Source organism: Gloeophyllum trabeum, assembly GCF_000344685.1.
Source record: "Gloeophyllum trabeum ATCC 11539 unplaced genomic scaffold GLOTRscaffold_00009, whole genome shotgun sequence".
NCBI lineage: Eukaryota > Fungi > Basidiomycota > Agaricomycetes > Gloeophyllales > Gloeophyllaceae > Gloeophyllum > Gloeophyllum trabeum.
Genome location: NW_006920418.1, coordinates 1,338,509 through 1,361,966, shown reverse-complemented (window position 1 = coordinate 1,361,966; position 23,458 = coordinate 1,338,509). Strand labels below are relative to the sequence as shown.

Here is a 23,458-nt window from a genome sequence, read left to right as displayed (position 1 = left end):
TACTATACCTCCGCAGATATCAAATTCCTTGCGATGTGCATAGCCGAACCACGACTCCTAACCGAAATTAAGAAGTCTACTTACCCAAACCACGACTATCTGCAAGCCTGCCACTGCTAGTTCATAGGACCGGTGCGACTGATGGACTTCCATGCTTTGAGGCTCACTCGAAGCAGGAAGTACTGGAAGGAAATGTCTTATCATTGCATAGAAAGCAAGTAAGTACAAGCATTATAGACGTCATAACTACCGTTAAATAGTGGTGGCAGTAGCACCTCAGAGTTGCTAAGGAGCCGCTACTAGCCTCCTGCGTCTGACTGGGTAGCGAGTAACGAGTAACGAGTAGCGAGTAGCGAGTTACGCGTGCGCGTTGTGGGCGCATGCACGTGTACCGGGTAACGCCTTCCGGATGGAGCCGCCGGTAACGCGTTCGACTGGGCACTTTGCCACCTCGATTTTTCCGTGAAAAAAAAGGTCATAGTCACCCTTACCTGGAAAGTTCATAACGTCTGGCGCAAGGTTTCCTTCGCTATCATAACCTGTCTCGCTTTCAAACCAGCAGTCGTCTAGGACTCTAGGATAAACAATATTATCCCCGCGAACTGTGAACATTCAATGACTGCTCTTGCAATGCGGATGTGGAAATCACCACCATGACAACGCTGTCTGCACATTACATGATGTACAGCGGATCCATTCGAGAACGCTGTTATACCCAGCCGCGGGGAATACTAGTGATATTCGAATGTTGTAGAATCATGCATCCTTCATAGCAATAGCGAAACCCATGACTGAGCAGGACTTGTGGTCAAGGACCCTTGTCGTCCTCGCGAATGATTCAGCCACCGGAAGAAGTTGACGGACACGAAACAATTCGAAATCGAAGCCGTCTTTGCTCGGTTGTCCTCGGTTGTCACAATCCCTCCACCTTGGCACGACTCGTATACTTATATAAACATGCGACCCCGCCCCCGACGCGACATCTCCTCCTCCTCGACCCTTCCGTTTCCGTTGAAGGTGTCGCTCTGTTACCCACAAATCCCGGCTGGTTAATACGACCAGCTACGACATTCTTTACCTGTCACTCTTTTGAAAGTGTAGCCGTCTGATCATGAAAGTCAACATGAACTTTTCCGGCCTTCTGGCTGCCGTGGTCCTGGCTGTGTCCCTCGGGACGCCCTCTGATGCGCGCCCTGCACCCTCGGGTTCGGGCCTTGTGACGGTCCCCATCACCCGCATCCACAAGACTAGCCACCGGGACATTATTGATACCCAAGCTGTGCGTGTCGCCTCGCGCTGCAGTAAATACAGTGGTCTCATCGTCAGTCATATAGATTCATCTGCAACATGTTAACCGCGGAAACCAGCGCCTGGCCCTCATGTCGGGTCGCCCTGCCCCCACCCCCGAGGAATTGCAGGAGATCCACCGACGCACAGGCGAGCTCCCGGCCGACTTGAGCAAGCGGTACTGGCGGGAGGGTGTTGTGAAATGGCTCGAGGACCTCAAGACCCAGATGAAGGGCGCCGGCTCTGCCATGTCCAAGGTCGAGAGTTTCATGGACACCGACGGCTCCGGCTCTAGCTCTGGGGGATTCAACCCGATGGATTTGGATGCCGCGAACGAGAACACTTTGACCCCCGCGAACGCTCCATCGTATGATCATTCCCTTGGTTTAGATATCTCGTAAGTTCGGGTTCCTACTTCGTGCGTATACATTAATAATATTGACTTGTAGTGCCAATGACATTGGGTGTCCGTGCAGTATTTTTTTGATGTCAACCTTGTTCGTTTACTGATGAATTACACAGATCTCGCAACCATTCAGATCGGGACTCCCCCTCGGGACTTCAAGGTCCTGGTCGACTCCGGCTCATCCGACCTCTGGGTGGGCGCCGAGAACTGTGCAGCTAACGGGGGAGGCAGCTGCGTGCGTTGCTCTCAGACAATGGATACACCATATACTTACCCACGCCCGCGGTTCCAGGGCAACCACACGTTCATCGGCTCCAGCAGCAGCACCTCCTTCAACGACACCCAGAAGACCTGGGCCATCACATACGGATCCGGGTTCCTCTCGGGTACCATTGCCCAGGATGACATTGAAATCGCGGGTATGAAGCTCCCTGCCCACCAGTTCGGCGCGGCTCAGAACGAGAGCTCGCAATTCACTGGGTAAGGGTCCGGCGTCGTGCGAAAACATCAAGTTACTAACATGTCGTTATGCAGTTCAGATACCCTCTTCGATGGTATCATGGGCCTGGGGGGTTCGGTACGTATTTGCTGTGCTGTTCAGTGCCATGTGCTGACCATCGTGGTAGCAACTCTCCAACCAAGGGATCCCCACCATCGTCGAGGCTCTCCACAGCGCTGGGCTCATCCAAGCACCGGTCACTTCATACAAGCTAGCCCGTCTGGCCGATGGCAACAATGACGGAGAGATCACCTTCGGCGGCATGGACCCTGCCAAATTCGATGCTTCGAGCAAGGTCACCGTGAAGAACGTCAGCCCCAAGGGATACTGGGAGGCGAACGTCGACTCCTTCAAGGTTGATGGCAAGGATGTCAATTTGTCTGGGAGGACCGCTATCCTGGACACTGGCACCGTGAGTTATTTACCACCTAGTCGTGTCAAATTCTAAAGTAGCTGAGGATAATGTCTTCAGACCTTGATCGTAGGCCCTGGCCTCGTAAGCCCTGTCTACTTACAATGAACCGCGTTCAACGTCTGATCGCATAAACAGGATGTCGACGCGCTTCACGAGGCGATGCCCGTCTCCCGCTTCGACGGGTTCAATTGGATCATCCCTTGCACTACAACCACCAAAGTCTCCCTCACTTTTAGTGGCAAGGAGTTCGAGATCGACTCCCGGGACCTGACCTTCCTGCCCGTCTCCTCCACCAACTTGACCGGTGACTGCTACTCCTCGATCACGAGGGGCACCGTAGGAGGCGACCAAGAGTGGCTCGTGAGTACTCGTTCAACCACTTCTCGTAGTAGACGGGATTCTGACAACTCGTGCAGGTCGGAGACGTCTTCCTGAAGAACGTGTACTTCTCCACCGATGTCGGCAGTAACGAGATATCGCTCGCGTCGCTGGCATGAACGGACTCGTATCAGCTATCCGATGACTATACCTGGATCTGATGATACCATCTGTGGCATTCTTGCTCTGTACACTGTGATAGCTTTGCATTATAACGGCGTTATAACACGTCCTTATTGCACGTAGAAACCATCTATCCGGACAGGTGGATAAACGGATGGCTCCTTCTCACAGCAGTTGAGACAGCCTTGACCTCCAGCAAAAAGTCTGAGCACGACTGTGGCAAGTCTTTAGAGGATCGAAGGGCGAATCCCCCACCATATTGCACATATTGCATAAATACCAGTACCTCTATGGTCTTCGATCGTACATGCATAAAATTGAGCCATAATAAACAAGAGCAACGAATAGAAAACATTGTGCGATAGGGGACCTATGATACGGCTTGAAGTGGGGCGAGAGGGGATTATTGATGAATTGTGGTAGCGCTGGAAGGAATGGCGGCAGAACTTTCCCAGAAGGATGAGAAATGCAAGGAACAACAGGATGGACAAGAGACACAGATTTTCGAAAGCGAGCGACCAAGGCAATGCTACAGTATAATGCGGATATCCAGGTTGACGAGGGATCCAGACCAGCGGTGCAAAACCGACGATAATTGGCTACAGTTCGTTCGAAACAGATACAGAGAAATAAGGATGATTGAGAGCCTCCCGGACACTGATGCGTTGAGCAGGGTCGAACGTCAACAACTTCCGCACGAGATCCAGGAAGTGCCGGTTGAGCGTGTCAGTGGGAGGTATGATTTCCTGTGAAATTATAGACTAAGCAACTGTTACCAGACCAGCCCTGAGAAAGTCCATTCAACGTACCTGAAGGCTTCTGCATGCTCGGACATCTTTCTTGCTCTGTCTGGATGCTTTCGCTTTGGGCCAATCTAGCTTCGCGCCGTCCTTGAAGAATTCTGGCTTGGACCGAGCACCCGCCCTTGCGAATCGATCTGGCATTTTCCCCATAACCTGCTCCATCATGGCCAGATGCTCCAGATTATCGTGCGTCTGGAACAGTGCAACACCTGTATAGAACTCGACCAGGATGCAACCCAGTGAGAAAGCATCGCAAGGGTAGGACCAGCCCAGGCCTGCCACCGTATGTCAGGATGTTGCTGGTTTGCACTGGGTAAAATACTCACCTAGGATGATCTCCGGAGCCCGATAATGTCTCGTTGAGACGACCGTAGAGTGGTATTCTTCCTCGAAAGTGGCCGAGCCGAAGTCTATGAGACGAATGTCGGTTGAATTCAGAATCCTCTTGTGCTTAGGTGGCGCGTTCCGCTGGGCCTATGTTAACTAGGAATTTGTATATTGGCGCGGGGAACGTACCTTGCCAGCAACTTGAACAGGCACTGTCGTGTAGTCGTTCTTGACAAGCAGGATGTTCTCCGGCTTTAAATCAGTGTGGATGAGATGTAAGTCATGTAGAACTGGAAGGCGGCAAATGAGCGTCGGCCAACGGCCAGCATTCCTATGCATGAGCGACTTACATGCCACGCTGCCGAGGAGCTGTTTGGCGAATGACTGAATGTGCTGTCTCGGGAAGGGAGCAAACTCGTTCTCCTTCAAGAAATCGTAGATGCACATCCCGAACAGCTCAGAGACGATGCAAATATGGTTCCGATGATCGAACCATCGGAGGAGATGAATACATTTGCTACAGGTTACTCAGCACCTATCGACGGCGGAAAGTGAGGAATATCTTACTGTAAGTTCTCCGGATCGCGCTCCTTCAGCTTTTGCAGGACGCGAACTTCGATCTTGCTGGCATCACGATACTTCTGGATTGCACGAATGATCTTTATGGCCACTCTCTTGTTCTCATACTCGTCGACAGCCTCGACGACTTTGCCGAAAGTGCCCTGACCCAAGAGCCTGACAGTTCGATCTGTGAATCGATGACGTTAAAATGCAAAATACACGAATAAGCAGCACGAGTGAAACATACAGCGCTTGTTGATAAGGTCATCGGGGACGATGATATAGTGGCCCTCCTTATCGTCACAGGGGACATGCGTTTTCTGATGTGGCATGAGAACGAGTCAGGCGCCAACTGAAACATGAATTAGAGGACGCACATCATCGACAGCACCATTTGTATTTGGCCATGCCTTGTGGGCCGCGGATGGTGGTGGCCGTTTGTTCACAGCTGTCGGGATGTTATCTGCAGGATCCCGCTTCCTCTTCTTATAGGCGGGGACGACCACTGAGGAACTACTACTGCCCTGGGCCTCGGCGGCAGCTCGAGCCCTAGTCCTGATGGGTGCATTGAGGACGGGCGGCTGGTAGGACGCAGAATACACGTTGCTTCGCGTTGTGGTGGCAGGAGATGCGGTAGGCGGGGGCGGTGTATCCTCAATAACGATGACGTCCCGTAGCCTGCCGTCGTTATCGACCTCCTGGACTTCGCTATAGTTGACAGTGAATTGACGAGCGCGCTTCCGTTTGCGTGTGGCCACAGCGACGGGGGGCGTTGGGACCGCCGTCGATGTGGTGTTGCCTCGGCCATTGATGGATGAGCGCGGGTACATGGGAAGCAACGACGGAGGCGGTAGATGGACCGCTGTCTGCATGGTTTGTGTGAGTGCGAACGCCGTCGTGTACGATGTTGAGGGGTCAAAGTCAAGTGGTGGTTGGAGGAGAACAGAACGCGGGTGCCCAGCAATAAGAGTCTTGCCCACGGCCGGGGCTGGAGCAATGTTGACGCTTGTTTGGCGCTCAGCCACCTCGTCCCTCCGTTGGCGCTCCGCCACCACTGCAATCCATATCTATCTACTGCGAGTAACGAGGGACGAATTGTTCATTTCCCTCGACTCGTCGTGTATTATCTGACTGGAATTCGTTGCTTTCGCAGTCGCCTCCTCGGGCGAGGGCCGGGAGACGTGGCATGTTTATTCCCGCAGCCATTCATGCCCATTTTCTGCCATGGTCCGAGCGCGTCAACTCGTCAGGCAACTGCCGTCCAGCCCATCCCCCAAACGCAGCATCTGATTTTATCGAGCGGCTTATTCATTCCAAAATACGCAATCGGGGAAGCGCACGTTCCCATCTGCATTATATGTCCTGGTCCGGCTCTACGATCCTGTGTGCAGTGGGCCGTCTCCGGCACGCAGCGTCAGCTGCATCGCTATGATCTGGTCAAACATAGGATGGCTTCCTCTGAGTCTCTCGGCCCAGAACGAGCCTCACGGGATTCATCAGGCTATGACACCGAGCAGAACGGTCACCATTCAGCTTGTACATTTCTGGAGGTCTGTGTATTCCACACACCCAATCATCGCATGTCCCTTTGGCATGGCTGCTACTCATCGCACATGTGGACTCACATCAAGAGCTTTACTTGGTTGCTGCTTGTACCCTTTCCCATGTTGCGAATCACGGGCGGCGCCGAAGCTAGCAGACGTCTAACGCACGGCTCTGACATATACCGAGCATTCACCGGTGCATATCGTCGGAATGATGTGATGAGACCTCGGTTCAGGGCGCGGCGGGAATGAGAGAAGCAGGACGCCCGGCTCCTCGAATTCGACATACTTATGCATTCGTACATGAAGCATGCCCCAAAGTATGCACATCGATGACAGCCTGTGCGGCTGCCAACAGGCGTCAGCAGTTGCGAAACACCCACTTGCTAACATTCCGGAGACGGGGATTTGTATCAGAGGCAATGCCCTCCGGGTATGCATAAGCAGGCTATAAAGATGTAACATATGTCATACTTGGAATTGGAACCTCGAGATTCTGTCTTTCAGGGAAGTAATAGTCACCGACCGGTCACCGGGTCAATCCTCGAGTCGATTTCGGTTTGTCGTCTTGTAATTATTGCCAGACGCCAGTGTGGCTAGAATGTGGCCGGAGCCTTGAGAAGTGGTGCCGACATTCGCAGATCCGCCGCGGGATACACAGAACCAAACACTCTCCAACAGCGAGCTCGACACGCTCGACGGTGAGCAGCCCGTTGCATGTACACTTTTTCCGTGACATCAACGACGTACAGCTGTCTCTTGTAATGCGCCATGCCAGGGTTGCCATTCCCATCAGACCCAGTCTACGCCCGAGAGAACTCCTTCGACCCGGGAGCCAGCACGCCACTCAGCAACGTTGACGATGTTCCCATCGACCCCGCCTTGAACGAGACTCCAATAGACCCCGCCATATTGGCGGAGGAGAAGGAGGGGGATGCGGAGGGACAAGTAAGTGTTTCAAGATTGATCGCAGCGTTGTGGCGAGGCACCAGAGACGCGTCGCGTCGCGTGTATGTAATGTGCAATAACATGTCCTCTCTCTGGCCTAGCCTCAGCAGTATCCAGCGGAGTCCTCTGAAGAGCACTCCAAGCACATGTCCGTCCACCTCGACCAGTACTCCCTCGGTCCTCAAGGGGATCCATTCGCCCCCCCTCCGCCCGCTTACTTCGTTCCCGAGGAACCCGTACACCCCCCTAAACCTGTGAAGAAGAAGAGGAAACCACGAAGAGAACCGGAATGCGGGTTTTGCCAGGGGAACGATGCGAAGAACAAGATCGGAGAGCCGGAGAGGATGGTCAGTTGCGACGAATGCGGAAGGAGCGGTACGCACCTATGCGCTTCATACATGTTCTAATCCCTTCATCTCGGGTCCGTTAGGTCACCCGTCCTGCATGCAACTTGACGAAATAAGTGAAAACATACATTTATACCCGTGGAAGTGTATGGAGTGTAAGAATTGTGAGATTTGTCAAGAGAAGGGGGACGATGTGCGTTGAGTGACCCTCTCAGTCTTCTTGAACTCACCACTTTAGATTGTCTAGAGCCGGATATTATTCTGTGACTTCTGCGACAGAGGTTGGTACACATCCTGTAGCATGATAGTCTTGCTCACCACAGGTTGCTAGGCTGGCATATGGACTGTCTTGACCCCCCACTGGCCGAAGAACCGCCAGGCAAATGGCATTGCCCTCTATGCCCACCTCTACCACCCGATTTCCCTGAAGAACCCACTACGCCTCAGCCCGATCCGAATCCTGACTACAGGGAGTCATCGGCTCCCTCCACCTCGTACTCAATACCAGATCATAAGGGTAAGGGCAAAGAGAACGGTATTGTCACGGACGACTCGGACATGGACGTGGACGTGGACGTGGACGGTGAAGAACATCTGCAGCCATCAAAGAGCAGGAAAAAAGCAGGGCGAAAATCCAAGGCGCGTCCTCGGGCTGACCAGGCAACGCCCGGCGGGCCGTCGTCGCGGTCAACTGGCAAGCGCATGCGTATCAAGATACCTACCTCTCCGGATCAGACTCCGACTCAGAGGCGAATGGTAGTGCGGTTGAGGCTACCGCCTCGCGACAAGGGCAAAGAGAAAGAGGACTCGGATGGAGAACCCCCGAAAGGACTTTTTGATGATGTCCTGAGCGTGGAAGAGAGGGATACTTCAAAGACATCCATAGAAGTCGGTGATAAAATACGATTTGAGAGAAGTCGTGCTTTGGCTGAGGTACGCCTTTGTCTGTGGTAAACTTGCTCGCAATTGCGGAGCTGATGCTTAAACGATGTTTAGGCAAAGCTTAATCCACCCAATCCTCCCATCTCGGAAGAACCACAGACTCCTATTGCCGGCCCCTCTTCGAGACCCCTACGCTCTACAATGAACCCCCGCTCGATGGCATTGTCTGCTCCGTCACCCGGGCCATCAGCCTCGCCAGCTCCGTCCACGCCTGCGACAGATTTGACCAAAGTGGACTCTTCTTCTAGGCCGCTACGAATACGAACCATCCGGTTTGGCGAGTACGACATACAGACCTGGTATGACGCGCCCTTCCCAGAAGAATATGCGAATATTTCGGACGGACGCTTGTGGATCTGCGAGTTCTGCCTGAAGTATATGAGAAGTCGCTTCCAAGCAGTGCGACATGCGGTGAGTTGTCTGTCGACCTCATATATGCGCCGACCTCACACCGTCGCCATAGACGAAGTGCAAGGCTCGACATCCGCCTGGGGACGAAATCTATCGAGACGGGTCGGTGTCCATCTTCGAGGTTGATGGTAGAAGAAACAAAGTAGGTCATGGCATGTATGACATCCCTGCCTCGCTAATACTCGTTCAGATATACTGCCAAAATCTCTGTCTCCTTTCGAAGATGTTTCTGGACCACAAGTCTCTTTTCTACGACGTGGAGCCTTTCTTGTTTTATGTCATTACAGAAGTAGATGACGTTGGCGCACGATTTGTCGGGTACTTCAGTAAAGAGAAGCATAGCCCGAAGGACTATAATGTCAGTTGCATAATGACCCTGCCTGTTCGCCAGCGGAGGGGGTGGGGAAACTTGCTGATAGACTTCAGTACGTCCGACATTGACCACATCGCTGGAATTGATGGCAATACTGACCCTTGTCCCATAGGTTACCTTTTATCCAAGAAGGAACGTCGTGTTGGTTCACCGGAGAAACCTCTGTCTAGTTTGGGAGCTCTAAGTTACAGAAACTACTGGACATTAGCTATCATGCAATACTTGAGGACTGCTCCGGACAACCCAAGACTGGAAGGTATGCGCTCGTGTTTGCTCCTGCGGAATCCAATTCTCAACCCGGCCCAGATATCAGTGCGGCCACGTCTATGACGCTGGAGGACATATATAATACCTTGGTGCAACACAAAATGATCACCATCAAAGAGCATACACCCCCCTCCCGACCAGCGCCCGGACAATCTATCAAGTTTATCCGCGGACGTAAGAACGGCGTCGCTCGGCGTCATCTACAGCGGACGCAAACCCAGGAGGAGGAAAAGCCGCATGGGCCATTCGCGCCACCTAAAGACTATATTATCTCATGGGATCACGAACAGGTTGATCGATACCTCAAGAACTGGGAATCGAAGGGTTACCTCCGACTCAAGCCGGAAAAGCTGAAATGGAGTCCTTTCCTTCTGACAAGGACGAAACACTCGCGAATATTCGGGGATCCCATGGAGCAGGACCCTGTGGCTGGTCCTTCCCTGGCCAAGGCTGAGCCTTTTCAGATGGATCTGGAATTGTCAAGACCGGCAGCGGGTCCTTCGACGCCTCGCATGGATGCTTTACGTGGGAGTGAGAACGTTCGCACGGAGTCGCCGGCGGCTGCTCTGTTCGATGGAGATGTGGAGGTAACAGATGCGCGATCAATTCCCGTCACGCCTTCGAATGCGCCTGCCCCTGTCCAAAACTCCTCCAGCCCGGTTCCGTCTGAAGATGAAGGTAGTCTCCGCCGGGGCCTTAGGTCGTTAGCGGTATCAACGCCGAAATCACCCACAGCTCGTAGCCTCCGTACTCGCGCCCAGTCTGCTCGAACCCCTGTTACTTCACCCGCGCTCTCTCGTACAAGGTCGGCACCTGCCAAGATTGCGAAGGTCAAGGATGTGACCAACGGCTCGACTATTTTGAGTGACGAAGCGCTTGCTGCGCAGCTTGCGCGAGAGGGTCTCCGTCAATTGCGGTCGAGGTCAGCGGCAAACGTGCTCCAAGACAGCGAGCGCAAACGCGCAGGCTCTATCTCATCTCCTAGGCCGGTTTCTCCTCGTAAGCGCCGCAGGATAGACTCCTCGCCCGAGCTGGACCTTCCCATGAATGGACAGAGCTCTGCCACAGACGTTCGTCTCGCAGCGCCTAACCCGCGGAATGCCAGACGGACGTCCACATTCCTGAATGGCAGCAGGACGATTCCCGAAGAAGATGCGCCGGCGCTTGCCACTCGTAACGAGCCCGACAAGAGGCCATCGCCAGCGGCCGACGTCAAGTCGGAAGATATGAGCACGCCGTCCACGGCAGTGGCGAGCCGTCATAGCGTTCCGAGCGAAGATACTAACGTGGAGATGGAATCGTCCGACCCGCCGGATAAGCAGAAAGGCTTTCATGACGATGTTCCGATGGCCAACCCGGATGATGGCACTACGAGCGACATTGATGCAGAGGGAGAGCTAGATGCGGAAGGAGACCCGGATGACGAGGCCTTGTAGTTCTAGTGATAGTTCACCCCTCACTTCTCACATATCGTATGTTATGGTTTTACTTTTGATAATTGCACTGTAGCCCACATGTTTTCTTCCTTTGTGTATCGATTCAGAGTAGTCCTTGCTTTCTGACCTATCATTATGCATATCCTCAACGCTCATTCCAGACTTCCAATTGAAGTATGTCTATCGCTACACCGATTATCGTACATGGTAGGTCGTGTTTACAGTTTAGCACTATGGTGATGATTGTCTTTATTACGTGTATGTATCAAGAATACGATATGCGCATACCTCACTCTTTCTTCGCATTCTCTAGATCAATACTCCTCTTTTCGTCGCCGCCCTTGACGCCCTTGTACTTTGGCATCGTGCTACAAACGTATCGTCAATATATCTGACATGAGTGGTATGCTTTTCGAGACTTACCCTGGCTGGTCCGATAATTCTTGCAGCAGTTCCTAGATACAGTCAGATTACTATTGATATGTTGTGCAATACAACTTGAGGAAAACCTACGCTTGTGCCCTTATGGCCCGACCATTTGGGTCTGGAATATTATAGTGAGCACAGTATCTCAAAACTTCAAGCGTTTACTCACATTCCATCAGGTACCTCCATCACTCTGTACATTAACTCAGTCAGCAACGGCTCCACCTATGAGCGTTGTCAAAACTGCAAGCTTACCTCTCGCTGTAGAATATGTGACAGCTGGGCTGGAAGTCCAGCGGTACCTTTCGATCCTTAAACTTAAAACTGCCCGGGTAAGCGAGGACGGTATTACGCCCTTCATCGAAGAGGGGAGAACGACATTGGTCACAAGACACCTGATACCATCAAGAGTCAGTGGGTTGCGTTGGTGTTCGGGGGCGGTGACTACAGACTTTACAAGGAACGTAGTGGCCCTCCGTGCGTCTACGGTGAGCCAGTCAGGTTGAGTGCTCAATCAGACGTGGCTGACATGACGTACAGTGCAGTGCTGAAGAAATGCAAGCTGTTCTTCTCATTCTTGACCAGACGAACAGAAGTCTGTCACCGAGATATACGTCATTGGATGTCCAGAGATCACATTCTTACGCGTACCTTCGGGAAGATAACCGCCCATTGGAACGGCGCACCTAAAGGAGGATGAAATAGCCGTTCTGCGTCGCACGTAAATGGCCGACGCACCGTGAAGGCTCTGGCATTGCCGACAGTGACAATGTTTGGCGTCTAGTGGGTTTCCATGGAATTCAAATACAACTGCGTGACAGACATGTCAGCAAAGGAATCGACGAGCGACCTGTATCAAGCGACGAACCATTGCCGCACCAGCACTGACTACTCAGCATTCGTCAACTCGTTTGTTCATGAGTGCTGATAACTAACATATTAGACTTGCCTCGTATAATGAGCCTCGAATTTATCCCCCTCTGACTTCCAGAAGTACGGCGGCTTGTTCATGAAATCCTTCTCGCCGTCACCGCCCTCCTGACTGGGAATAGTAGGCTGTCCCCTCCAACCAGTATCTGGCCAGGGCTTCTGCAATTCAGTCTTCTGACTGGGGTCGTCCGCAGGCGGAGGGTGAGGGATACCCGAGTGTTCGCCAGGCTTGTACTCGCCCTCAGCGTTCGGATGGATCTGAGGCATCTTGGACGCGTTTCTCGAAGCAATAAAGGGTCTTTGGCAAGTTCGTACTGCTCTTCTGGTTGCAGAGGTAAAGCGAGATGAAAGCATCGTACGGAACGCGCCCTTGTATGCGCCATTTTGTAGGACTGTCCATGTGACGTCAACTTCAATGGAGTCGATCCTTGCCGCCGGTCAAGTTCGTAAAAGCGTAGGCGTGGGAGACTACCACGGGGAAATACGAGGTTATTATTTGACACTATTTGCCTATTTGGCATGCATGACCGTGGGAACGTCGGTATGCCTTCAAAGGTCATGCGCCGCTTTGCCGCGTGCGCTCAAAGACACCACGGACGACGAGCGCGGGCCCCTCTACACATTTTCCACGACAATGTCGACGACAGTCCTCGAAGGACCAGTGCCGGGGCCTTCTACATCCAACCGACGCAGGCGAACTTCCCCAGAGGTCATCGATGTCGACGAGTTCGACGGCGACGACGTCCAAATCGTCGGCAACTCTAGGCCAGCCCAGCGTAGACGACTAGACTATGCAGAATGGGTGGCCGACAACGACGATGCGCAAGCTACTGCAGCCCGAGTACGCCGTCTGTCTCCCCGCCGCATCGCCAGTGCGTATATTTCCCAGACTTTGTACTTTCATAGCCAACTTCTCAGACTACGTTCTCTCTACAAAGGACAACGCTCTCGCGTCTTCTCACCCGCACCACGCCCTGTAGACAGATCAGTTCCGCCAGTCCCGCCACTTCCCCCTTATCTCGCCAGGGAGCATATGCCTCCAATGCGAATGAGACCCCCGCCGTTTCCTGGAGAGCCTGGCCCGGTTCGTCCCAGTGCCCAGCCTTTAGCTTTTGAAGCTAATATCAGCGCCCCCATCCGGCGCGTGCAGTCACCTCCGCCTGCTGCTGCCCCACCATCCCACCACCATCCCGTCATGGGTTTTGGTGGCGCCCTTCTCGCGCTTAATCGGCAGAATGCCGTTGCAGAGAATATTGCCGCCCAAAGACAGCAGGATACCTTACGACGAAGACAGCAGGCGATGGAAGCGCGGAGCAATAACTACCGGATGTCCTGGAATCTGCCCTCTCTGGCTCAGGCAACAGGATTCTTCGCTGACATGTTTCGCGGTTTTGCCCCTCATCCTCAGCGTCATCAGGACGGTCCTCTCATGGAAGAAGACCGTTTCCACGACTGGATGGACTTCATGGGAGGTTTGGGGTATGATGAGGACCAAGAAGCCTTCGATTTTCCCTGGGGAAGGGGACACGGCCCTTTCCCGCACCCATACCGTCGTGAACGACGAGCCGAGATCGACTACAAGCCGGAGTACACCCATCCTGGGAAGCCTGAGCCAGGGTTCTCGTTCGATTTCAATCCTCCCGCTCCTCCGTCCAAGTCAGTCATTGTCATAGACGACTCGCCTGGACCTAGCACAAGTGGGAGCTTGTCCGCGGAGGAGACGAGCAGTGTTCTGGTGTGTGCTCGCTGCTTGGATCCCCTAATCATGGGCAGTGGCTCCGAAACAAGCGAGGAGGCACAACGGAAGAGACGCATCTGGGCTTTACGATGCGGCCACATGCTGGATGGTAAATGCATCGAAGTGTTAATGAAGCCTGGACCGGAACGTCTACAGGATGAAGCGGAGCAAACGGCAGAAAAAGACAAAGGCAAGGCACCTGCCTCAGCTCCGTCAGAGGCATCGCCGCCGACGAAATACACAGGGAAGGGTAAGGCGAAGGCCACTCCCGTTCCAGATTCGAGTAGCGCAATCCAAGAAGATGCTGCATACAACACTGCCTCTTTTGTGCCTGTCGGGGATTCTGCCAGACCTGAAGCAGGAGCCGGTAGCACCTCTATACGCTCTCGACTTAGGAGTCATAATGCCCTGGCACCTGGACCTGAGGCCCCCGTCCCCACTAACACTGCTCCGCGCCGCGCTCACGCTGCTCCAGCAAGACCTATGCGACGTCTTCCTCGTCGGTCGCGAGCTGTGGGAACGGAGTCTACCGGCAATCCACCTGCGCCTGCACCCGCGCGTGGTAGAGGCAAAGGGAAGGCAAAGGCTCGACAGCCTGTCGTGGAACGCTTGTACGAGTGGACATGTCCGGTCGCTGGCTGTGGGAAAGTCCATGCGACTTTGTTGATAGACGGGAAGTGGACGGCGGATCCTGAGAGGGGTGTTATTGCATTGTATGTATAAACTATCAAATGGTGTCTTCAGCATTCTTCGCGCATCCTATACCGATGTAAGTGGCATTAGCGTTGGGAAATCCGCCGTTATTGACCGCGACGTCGCCCTTCCAGCCGACAATCTCAATGGGCCAGATTTCTATCCACAACGACTTCAACTTGCTTCTCTGCGTCGACTGAATTATTGCCTAAAAGCTAATTGTATCGATATTCTCTGATCGTCATCATCCCTTAATGTGCTTCTACAACATCCGTCACTGCCGCATGCTCATCGTGTTTTGCAATAAATGCATATTTATCTCACCAGACATGGTTAATGTTTGGTGTTTTTTTTTCTTTCTGTGTGGGCGCGCTCTGCGGAGGACCATTTCTACAACCATTACTCTACTCCTTGCGTCAATCCCGGGAGTATTGCATGAGAAAGAACCAAGACATCCTCACCGTTGAGTACTGAGTCCTCCGGCTATGCTCGCAGGGGGTATGATTCACACTGAAGGTCAGTCTGCACTCTCTTCGCTGGGAAGAAGCGTGTTCCAGTCCAGTTGTCCGTCGACAACCAGGATTTCTCATTCGGAACTCGTGGTCCCGGTTGTCGTTGACCAAGCGCTCCTACTCACCATCTGACCATAACCACGGGAGCCAAAGACTTGGGATTTGCGTGTCGTACGCATAAAATGCCTCTTTCTTCTGCCTCTTGTTGTACGACCTATCTACTAGAGCCGATCGCAATTGAGTTCACTGCACAATATTGAGGAGTCTAAAGAGTGGCTGCACAAGGTTATGGCGGCGGCGGGTCGATGTTGGAGATGACGCAACAAATGAGGTACGCTTGGCTGCGCGCACTGGCACCCCTGAAACATACCCGGCGGGGGAAGACGAGAAGGTGTAACTTCTCGTTTATGGTTGGTGATATCGATGTAGAAGCACTACCTTTCTCCAAAACTTCCAATATGGCTGAGTTGTCCTTGACGTCCTGCCGCGACATACCATCTCCAGGATGACGCTTGCGCAGTGGACGACGTTTCCTAGGGTGCCTGAGTGTGGCTCACGCTGAGATACATACAAGATCCGACCGTTGGTTAAATCGTCATTTCACTTTTGGCTTGTATGGCGATGGCGTACCGCCGGCACCGCACAACGAGGTCAGATCTGATCGGGCGTCCCCGCCGCCTGTCGTCTCCCCATACGGGGTAGAATACAAGCTAACAAATTTTGCGATAACCGGCGGTTTCATTATGTTGACTTCGTGGAGAACATGATGTCACGTACGTCCTTGGAGTGCACTATCGTTGCCGCACTTGGCGGCTCAACGTCACCCCAAGAAGGGGGTACACTGATGCCCCCATGCCTTGGACACATAAAAGCTGCGGTGGTCAAAGTGTCCGACTTCCATTCAACAACTTACCCTATCCCAGTTCGACGCCCAAGATGCTCTCGCAAACTTTCCGCCGTACGCTCGCCACTGCTGCCGCAAACAGCTCACGACGAGCGAACGGTGTGGCCCTTGTGACAGGTGCCGGACAAGGTGCGTGATTAGGCAGTCTGTATACGGAGCAAGAGTGGCTGATCAAGAACTTCAAACAGGGATTGGGAAGGCCATCGCTACTCGCCTAGCCTCAGATGGCTTCCACATCGCATTGAACGATATTCCCATGAATGAAGAGAAACTCGACGGTGTCGCCAAAGAGATTCATGGACTCAGCGGCCGGAAGACCACCAAAGTACTGGCCGACGTCTCGAAAGAACGTGATGTGAAGCAGATGTTCGATAATACTGTGAAGGACCTCGGCGGCCTCGACGTCATGGTCGCTAACGCGGGAATCGCAATCATTGCCCCGCTACACGACAGTGAGTATACACTGCCGGGATGATAATAAGGCTGGCTGAAGCAATTTATCCGTGAGCCAGCTACTGTGGAGATGTGGGACAAGACGTTTGCCATCAACTGCAGGGGGGTTATGCTCTGCTACAAACACGCCGCGGAGGTCATGAAGAAGCAAGGGCGTGGGGGCCGTATCATAGGCGCTTGCTCGATAGCAGGCAAGAGAGGTGATCCGGACTCCGGAGCATACTGCGCCTCGAAGTTTGCTGTTCGCGGTTTGTCCCAGACCGCGGCGCTTGAGCTTGCGCCGTTTGGAATCAACGTGAACTGTTATGCGCCGGGGGCTATCCAAACGGATTTGTGTAAGTGGCACGAACTCATCAGCAATACCTTAGGGTTAATGAGAGATCCTTTCTAGTGGAAGATATCGATAGAGTTTTCACGGAAACGGAGAAAGAAGCGAGGGGTAGGTGGCTGCAAAAGGTAGGCATCCCGCTACGACGGTCGATTTGTACGGATTGACGTCGCCAACCTCGCAGCGAGCTGTTGGCGTCCCCCTAGGAAGGCTAGGTCAGCCCACCGATGTGGCAAGTATAGTATCGTTCCTGGCAGGGCCCGACTCCACATTCGTGACAGGTATGTCCGCCGCGGCTCAGTTCCAATTCAGCAGTGTTGATTGTATCTGTTGTAGGACAAACCATCACAGTAGACGGAGGCACCCTCTTCGACTAGACGATAGACCAAGAAGTCGCGGCGGACACGTTCAGGCTCAGTTCCATCAAGCAAGGACCCGGAATGTACACTGCACTGTATACTAGATTAACATAGCGCATCATAATAACAGAGCACAACACGGCAAGCTGAACTCACCACTATTGCAGACATCGAGTAAGGTTGGGCCTACGGAATGCTATACGCAAGCCAGGCATCCCCAGTCACATCGTCACCACCAACCCATTTGCTTACAAAGGAGGCGACAGTATTCTTCACCAGCCACCCGAAGAGAATTATTAGCGTCGTGAAAAAAGGATGACAATCGAGCACCACTGAAGTTTGTCAGCCGAAAGCGAGACTGGAAGACTAGAATCGAGTCTCACCCCGCAAACCAAAACCAGCCGCCATACCCCCTAGTACATTTCTGATCACCCAGTCGCGATCAAGCTTGTCTTCGTCGAAGATCTGTAACGCAGCGGTGATAACCGGCTGATCCGAAGAACAGTACCCAGGGCTTGTATGGGCTTCAGAGCAATCGATCGAGTTACTATCGCCTGCGACAGGGCGCCAGACCGACAGTAGCAGGAGCAAGAAAAGCTTGGTAAGAGAAGAATAGAGTAGGGTCAGGGGAACGTGCGATAGTCTGCAAGGAATAGTCGTCAAGGAAGGACATCCAAGACTTCCGACGGACGCACCGAAATTGCTGGCGTATCCCGGATGCTGTAGCACCTGAACGCCTTAGGGCGCGCCATCCGTCGACACATTTCAAACAGACCAAGCAAGCTGCCAGGATTCCCAGATGGAAAGCCAGTGTTTCTGCGACGCGGGTCAGTAAGTTCCACATAGAACTTCAGATACCATACCTATGAGGCAGCCTACGAATATCCTACAGAATGATATGCATGACTCTCGAGACCACGAACCCAGATCAGCGGAAGCCAGAGCTTTCTCCGGGTCTGTATGCGCAAAGAATTGATGAAGATGAACGCAAAAGCAATACGCTATGACTGACGCAGATGAGCCCAGCGAATGACTACGGACGCGATGTCATAACGTCAATAAACCGAAGTATGTAATGCACGTACTTGCGTCGACGAGTAAGAGAGCGCCCCCAAGCTTATATATGAGCATTTGTCTGGCCTGCGTCGGTACTCAAGAGTCCGCACCCGGGCTGCAGGAGAAATAACTATCTCACCAGCTCATGCTGCGAGTCATGCAATGTGGCATCTAAGAGATCATTCTCTGCAGCAGCATCTCGTCCTTTGGCCACCTCGGGATCGATTGCTGCAGTCATCGCGTCTACATTTCCCTCGCGCCTCTTCTTGGCTTTCCTAGCCCCAGTACCTCGGTTGAACAGGAGATGTCGGAAGACATCTCTCTTAAGCAATATGAGGTCAAGTATCAGGGTCAGTTCGTCGTGTTCAACATAAGGATCAGCGAAGGCATGGCAAGCCGGCTGGGCCCCTAATCAGCGTAGCCCAGCTTGTAAGGATGCGTACGAACACATTGCTCCAGTCTGAAATTATAGGCAGATTCATAGACAGTGTACAAATACGCCACTGGATGCGTGCAGGTTGTGCATACGGGCATGACGGCAAGACTACCATTTCATAGCGTGGTAGAGAGCCGATAGAGAGACAGGCGTTGAAGCGACAACTTGAAGCTGGTCACGGCGTAACAGACGCGACAAGGCCTGCCCTTCATAAACCACGTGACACATACCTCGGAGTCGCGAGCCACGACTCCCTCGCTTGTATACACTTCAGTCGCGACACCGCACCCAGGACACCTGACGACATGGCATCAAGGCGGGGAAACAAGTCTCACAAGGTACGCCGCGCTGGATGGTACATAGTATCCTGAACTCACCTCTGGTCCAGGTTCCTGGCGTCAAACTCAGACCAGCTCAAGAAACTCGGAGCAAAGTCAACATCCCAGACGATGACTCCTTCATGCAGGATGATGATGCCGAAGAGAACACACAGTTCGTGGACATGGTTTTTAGGCCATTTAGAGGACTCGTTATATGTGCTACCGGTGTACCGGACAAGGTTAGTCGCGGTTATCTGCATCTCCTGCGGTCTGACAATAGTCTTCAGACAGCTCTCTTCAAGAAAGCCCTGGAACTAGGCGCCATGTCTACTCAGGACTTTACTGACCGGGTCACTCATCTCGTTGCCGCGACACCCCAGGGTGCAAAGTATCATTGCGCCGTCCAACGCAAGATTCCGATCATGAAGCCCGAGTGGATATTGGATAGCTATGACATATGGCTTCATGGAGACGACGTGGATGTGGAGGAGGTGAGTCTACTTGATCTTCATATGTGACTTCTGGAGTGGTATACCACGGAACTTCCGTCCTCAAATGGCCCCCGCGTTTCTGGTTCTCGAGCTTATGACACCATATGTACTTATTCACATACAGAGCATGAGGACCCATCGGATGCCGATTTTCACTAATGTCACAATAACACTCTCTGGCATCGACGATGTGGGACACAGGGCACAGCTGCAGAAACTCGTCAAGAAAGAAGGAGGTAAGGAGCAGATAGCATCGCATAATAAATTACTGAACTCTCGTAGGATCCTACGTGAAGGACCTGACCCGGATCACCAAAGTGACACATCTCCTCTGTGCTGGAGACGACATCACCGATAAGATGCGTTACGCTGAAAAGTTCAACAGTAAAGAGGGAGCAAATATAAAGATCGTTTGGGAAGAGTGGTTCTGGGACTCCTTGGAATTTGGTGGTGCGCCAACCCAGTCCGCTGGCTCTGCGGAAACGCCTGAGCTCACGTTTGCAGGCCAATTTGACGAAGAGCCCTACCGGGTCACTCATCCCAGGCCAGAGAAACGCAAATCCTCGCCAGAGCGTAAGTGATGGGTAATGCGTTTCTCTCTGGAACTACTGTCTGATTGGCAGGTCTCGCAGCATCATCGCCTCCCCCAAGCTCTGAACCGATGTCCGAAACTCATGAAGCCCCACTACAAAAATCCAATTCTAAGACAAACGCGCCTAATATCTGCCAAGACGATGAAGAGGAAGAGGAGATGGCGCAAGTTAAACGAGTTCATTCTGATACTTTACAAATATGGCAGAGCCTGTTGAAGCCTAGAGGATTTCAGATCGTGGAAGGAAAACTTCTCCGAAGTCCCTCCAAGTCCCAATCTCGTGCCGATGCGGTCAACGTGCTAGAAAACCAAATGCCCTTGCGAGAAGAAAATCATTTACCGCATAAGTCCGCGGCCAAGACTGGCAAGAGTATTCTCTCCGGTTTTAGGCGATCCGAATCCTTCGCGCATTTGCAGACTGCTGGAGCAGGCCCCAGTGGGGCCAATGCAGCCAGCAGATTATTCAAGCGTATTCCCTCCTCGGCACTTCGACCTCACTCGTCGTTTTTACAAGGGCAACCTACCCCTTTACAGCGAGTGAACCCTGTGTCAGAAACAGGCGGAGACAGAGATGCGACTGAGCACAGTCCCGCCGTATCAACGGCCAATGCTGGAGGCAAACATATGTTTACCGGCGCCAAGTTCAAGCTGCTGGGTGAAGCCCGCGCACCGAACGTACGCAGCGCAGTTGAGGATTACGGCGGTCGTGTGCTGAGCGCCGAGGACGAAGACGAGGCCGATTTCATCATTGTTAGATTAATCAGGTTCGCCCTTATTCTTGCTGCAACGCCGGTGAGATGTCATTTGATAACACATCACAGTGGCAGCAATTTCTATAAGCAGGAAACCGACACTGTTGAGAGGGCTAAGTATAGGACCGAGTGCTGGCTGGAACGTTGCATATACGAAGAACGTGTTTGTGCGCCAGACGAGAAAGTGGTATTTACGCCTCTTAAGATCGACATTCCCGTAGTTGGTATGTCAGTTACCGTCCTTACTATCCGCTGTTGCTGAACTCACGGATTATAGGCGCGGACCAGATAAATTTAAGTTTTTCAGGACTGGAGGAGTCAGACGCTTGTTGGGTGCGGAGACTCGTGCGCGCACTTGGTATTGGAATACCCTGCAGTAATAAGATGGTCTACTGACGCACCACTGCTACAGGCATCAATTTAGCTTTGAATTTTTCGCGGCGTTCTACTCACCTACTGTGTCCGTCCGCTATCGGACCTAAGTATGAAAAGGCCCTAGAATGGGGCATACCGGTTGTTGGAATGGAATGGTTAGAGCGTATCGGCCGAAGCGGGATCATTTTCGAGGTTCCTGTCTCCGAGCTTACTGGCCGAAGCGAGAACCAAGCAATAGTGCATGTTCTAGATGTCAAAGGGAAGGGTAAAGCCAAGGAAGTCGAATATGCTCCTGACCTTAGGATCACCGATATCACAAACAGTAAGCCGTCTTGTTTCACTGGTACTGGTGTTGGTTATTAACAATCCCGCCTTAGGCGCGTCTTCAACTTCTTCCAACAGCCAGTCAGTGCCCAGACGCGTGGCTACGGATGATGTGATAGGTCGGCTTCATGAAGAATCAATGGCTGTAGATGTGAATCCTCCCGATGTCTTCCACGTCGAAGGAGCAGGAGACACATTCGGCGAGCCAGCCATGTTGCAAGGGCATCCTGTCAAGTCGGACCATCGACAGCAATCTGTGCACGAGCATGCTCCTGTGACACCTCACTGCAGTGAAGACCAGCTGATGGAGGTCCCCGATCGCAACGATGACCAAGCGGAGGATGCAGCGAAGGGACAAACTATTCCTTCCTCCAATACACCGTCGCCGCTCAAAAATCCCCGGAGCAGTAGCATGCCCATTTCCCCAGTTAAACCCTCGCCCACAGCCGAAGCGACCAGGGCGCTGCAGGAACGACTGACCTCTCTTCTGGGCAAGCGCCCTTCGGAGGAGGAAGAGACTCTCGCAGGCGGTATCGTAAGGCATGGAAAGAGAGTTAGGCCCCCATCACGGTCGAAGGTATTCTCTATTCTTATATACTTCAACGTCATACTAAGTCGTGTTTTCAGCGGCCACAGTCTCGCCAAAACTCGGGAGAACTTCCATTTCCCCGGGTTGCCTCACCTGCACCCTCGGACCCTGCTTTCAATCTTGCGCTGGCGCGACCCTTCGATGAGACAGTACTCTCTGAAGAGAATACTCGCCCTTCAGACGAGAGTATCCGCGTTACCTATGAGGATCCGGCGCAGAGAGCGGAGCAGAGGAGACTAATGAGCTTACTGGGTGGGGTCGACAATCAGAATCATACGTCCGACGAGGCTACGGATGACGTGCCTGCAAATGTCCGGCCGAAGAAAAGGAATCTTGTGCGACGGAGTGGAGGAACAAGAGTGGCTGGGTTCTAGACCTACACCGCTGGATATTTGGCGCATGCACGCATGGCATCTGCAAAGTTGCTTCGAGATTTGGATACTGTGATTTTGCTTTCTGTAGTAATGTATCGTACGTTTAGCAAGCCCGGGCATGGGAAGTTGTAATATGTACAAAGCTGCAAGATCGTGCATTCTCTGCGGCCACACATCGCAGGTGGCGGGACATTCACTGCTTATCCCCAGTGGAAATCGACAATATTTTCGTATTTTTAGATACTTTAAATATATTTGCATATGTTTACCTGTATATTTTGGAGGCCACAGACTGCTGAATGACACTTGCATGACACTCCCTCGACCTACTCTACCTGCATCAGGTGTGCGTCATACGGGGACGCGATGCTGTCGAGTCACTCGAGTGCGTCGCGTGAGCGCATGCCTCGCGTGTCGCCTGCGTGAGCGCGTCGGCCGCGTCGGATTGAATCGCGGACTCTACCGCGTTCAAGTTGTTGGTGTATATTTAGCTGCAGTGATCGCGGTATGACATCACTTGCCGCTCTCGCGCGATTCATAAAGTCGTCGCGTCGCAGTAAAACGTTTGCACGCACTCTCTTCTTAACCACAAGGTATCCCCTTTGCACTCTGAATTATTAACCAATATGACTTGTCTGTCTTAGGCGGTATTCTCAAGGCAGGGGGCACGTTGCGGAACGCACAAGAATGTAGAGATATAGTGAGTAATTGTTAGTTGCATCACAAAATTTTAATATTC

General features: G+C 52.7%; 8 protein-coding genes across 8 annotated transcripts; 5 read left to right on the top strand and 3 right to left on the bottom strand.

The window, feature by feature from the left end:
* The first annotated feature begins 981 nt into the window (after positions 1-981).
* On the top strand, positions 982-3,246 carry GLOTRDRAFT_62809 (acid protease). Its single transcript, XM_007869382.1, has 10 exons — positions 982-1,279; positions 1,335-1,684; positions 1,737-1,753; positions 1,810-1,928; positions 1,986-2,173; positions 2,228-2,270; positions 2,320-2,604; positions 2,665-2,688; positions 2,743-2,967; positions 3,024-3,246. Exons 1-10 carry the CDS (start codon positions 1,112-1,114, stop codon positions 3,102-3,104), a joined length of 1,500 nt encoding a protein of 499 aa, XP_007867573.1. The 5' UTR covers positions 982-1,111; the 3' UTR covers positions 3,105-3,246.
* A 461-nt stretch (positions 3,247-3,707) lies between these two features.
* On the bottom strand, positions 3,708-5,131 carry GLOTRDRAFT_43776 (kinase-like protein; the record flags this gene model as incomplete). The annotated part of the gene is made up of 7 exons (XM_007868996.1): positions 3,708-3,854; positions 3,918-4,186; positions 4,238-4,379; positions 4,428-4,528; positions 4,589-4,755; positions 4,806-4,986; positions 5,047-5,131. 7 exons carry the CDS (start codon positions 5,129-5,131, stop codon positions 3,708-3,710), a joined length of 1,092 nt encoding a protein of 363 aa, XP_007867187.1.
* A 2,472-nt stretch (positions 5,132-7,603) lies between these two features.
* Positions 7,604-7,840, top strand: GLOTRDRAFT_44190 (uncharacterized protein; the record flags this gene model as incomplete). The annotated part of the gene is made up of 1 exon (XM_007869029.1): positions 7,604-7,840. The coding sequence occupies one exon, from the start codon at positions 7,604-7,606 to the stop codon at positions 7,838-7,840; it is 237 nt and encodes a 78-aa protein (XP_007867220.1).
* An 896-nt stretch (positions 7,841-8,736) lies between these two features.
* Positions 8,737-9,694, top strand: GLOTRDRAFT_44304 (histone acetyltransferase; the record flags this gene model as incomplete). The annotated part of the gene is made up of 4 exons (XM_007869039.1): positions 8,737-8,991; positions 9,044-9,133; positions 9,182-9,416; positions 9,477-9,694. The coding sequence occupies 4 exons, from the start codon at positions 8,737-8,739 to the stop codon at positions 9,692-9,694; spliced, it is 798 nt and encodes a 265-aa protein (XP_007867230.1).
* Positions 9,695-11,744: 2,050 nt separating this feature from the next.
* On the bottom strand, positions 11,745-12,690 carry GLOTRDRAFT_106736 (uncharacterized protein; the record flags this gene model as incomplete). The annotated part of the gene is made up of 7 exons (XM_007869381.1): positions 11,745-11,888; positions 11,946-11,976; positions 12,032-12,090; positions 12,145-12,179; positions 12,232-12,303; positions 12,362-12,381; positions 12,443-12,690. The coding sequence occupies 7 exons, from the start codon at positions 12,688-12,690 to the stop codon at positions 11,745-11,747; spliced, it is 609 nt and encodes a 202-aa protein (XP_007867572.1).
* Positions 12,691-13,057: 367 nt separating this feature from the next.
* Positions 13,058-17,428, top strand: GLOTRDRAFT_139592 (uncharacterized protein; the record flags this gene model as incomplete). The annotated part of the gene is made up of 8 exons (XM_007869380.1): positions 13,058-13,295; positions 13,362-14,874; positions 16,290-16,399; positions 16,459-16,722; positions 16,783-17,058; positions 17,115-17,179; positions 17,236-17,332; positions 17,388-17,428. 8 exons carry the CDS (start codon positions 13,058-13,060, stop codon positions 17,426-17,428), a joined length of 2,604 nt encoding a protein of 867 aa, XP_007867571.1.
* On the bottom strand, positions 17,341-19,028 carry GLOTRDRAFT_78214 (Arv1-domain-containing protein). The gene is made up of 9 exons (XM_007869379.1): positions 18,914-19,028; positions 18,606-18,866; positions 18,496-18,550; positions 18,423-18,443; positions 18,274-18,366; positions 18,106-18,226; positions 17,794-18,053; positions 17,567-17,742; positions 17,341-17,503 (listed from the first exon to the last, which is right to left on the bottom strand). Exons 1-8 carry the CDS (start codon positions 18,998-19,000, stop codon positions 17,597-17,599), a joined length of 1,044 nt encoding a protein of 347 aa, XP_007867570.1. The 5' UTR covers positions 19,001-19,028; the 3' UTR covers positions 17,341-17,503; positions 17,567-17,596.
* Positions 19,029-19,167: 139 nt separating this feature from the next.
* On the top strand, positions 19,168-22,719 carry GLOTRDRAFT_78211 (uncharacterized protein; the record flags this gene model as incomplete). The annotated part of the gene is made up of 13 exons (XM_007869378.1): positions 19,168-19,240; positions 19,291-19,461; positions 19,510-19,713; positions 19,838-19,949; positions 19,996-20,163; positions 20,218-20,286; positions 20,346-20,741; positions 20,820-21,069; positions 21,127-21,281; positions 21,335-21,415; positions 21,470-21,754; positions 21,810-22,333; positions 22,372-22,719. The coding sequence occupies exons 1-13, from the start codon at positions 19,208-19,210 to the stop codon at positions 22,717-22,719; spliced, it is 2,796 nt and encodes a 931-aa protein (XP_007867569.1). The 5' UTR covers positions 19,168-19,207.
* Positions 22,720-23,458: the final 739 nt, after the last annotated feature.

Coding starts and splice junctions, on each gene's coding strand:
- GLOTRDRAFT_78214 (XM_007869379.1), bottom strand. CDS start 19,000: ATGCCCGTATGCACAACCTGCACGCATCCAGTGGCGTATTTGTACACT. Junction 18,551..18,605: donor ATGACTCGCAGCATGAGCTG/GTGAGATAGTTA, acceptor GTACCGACGCAG/GCCAGACAAATGCTCATATA. Junction 18,227..18,273: donor ATTCGTAGGCTGCCTCATAG/GTATGGTATCTG, acceptor CCCGCGTCGCAG/AAACACTGGCTTTCCATCTG.
- GLOTRDRAFT_62809 (XM_007869382.1), top strand. CDS start 1,112: ATGAAAGTCAACATGAACTTTTCCGGCCTTCTGGCTGCCGTGGTCCTG. Junction 2,605..2,664: donor CTATCCTGGACACTGGCACC/GTGAGTTATTTA, acceptor TAATGTCTTCAG/ACCTTGATCGTAGGCCCTGG. Junction 2,689..2,742: donor TGATCGTAGGCCCTGGCCTC/GTAAGCCCTGTC, acceptor TCGCATAAACAG/GATGTCGACGCGCTTCACGA.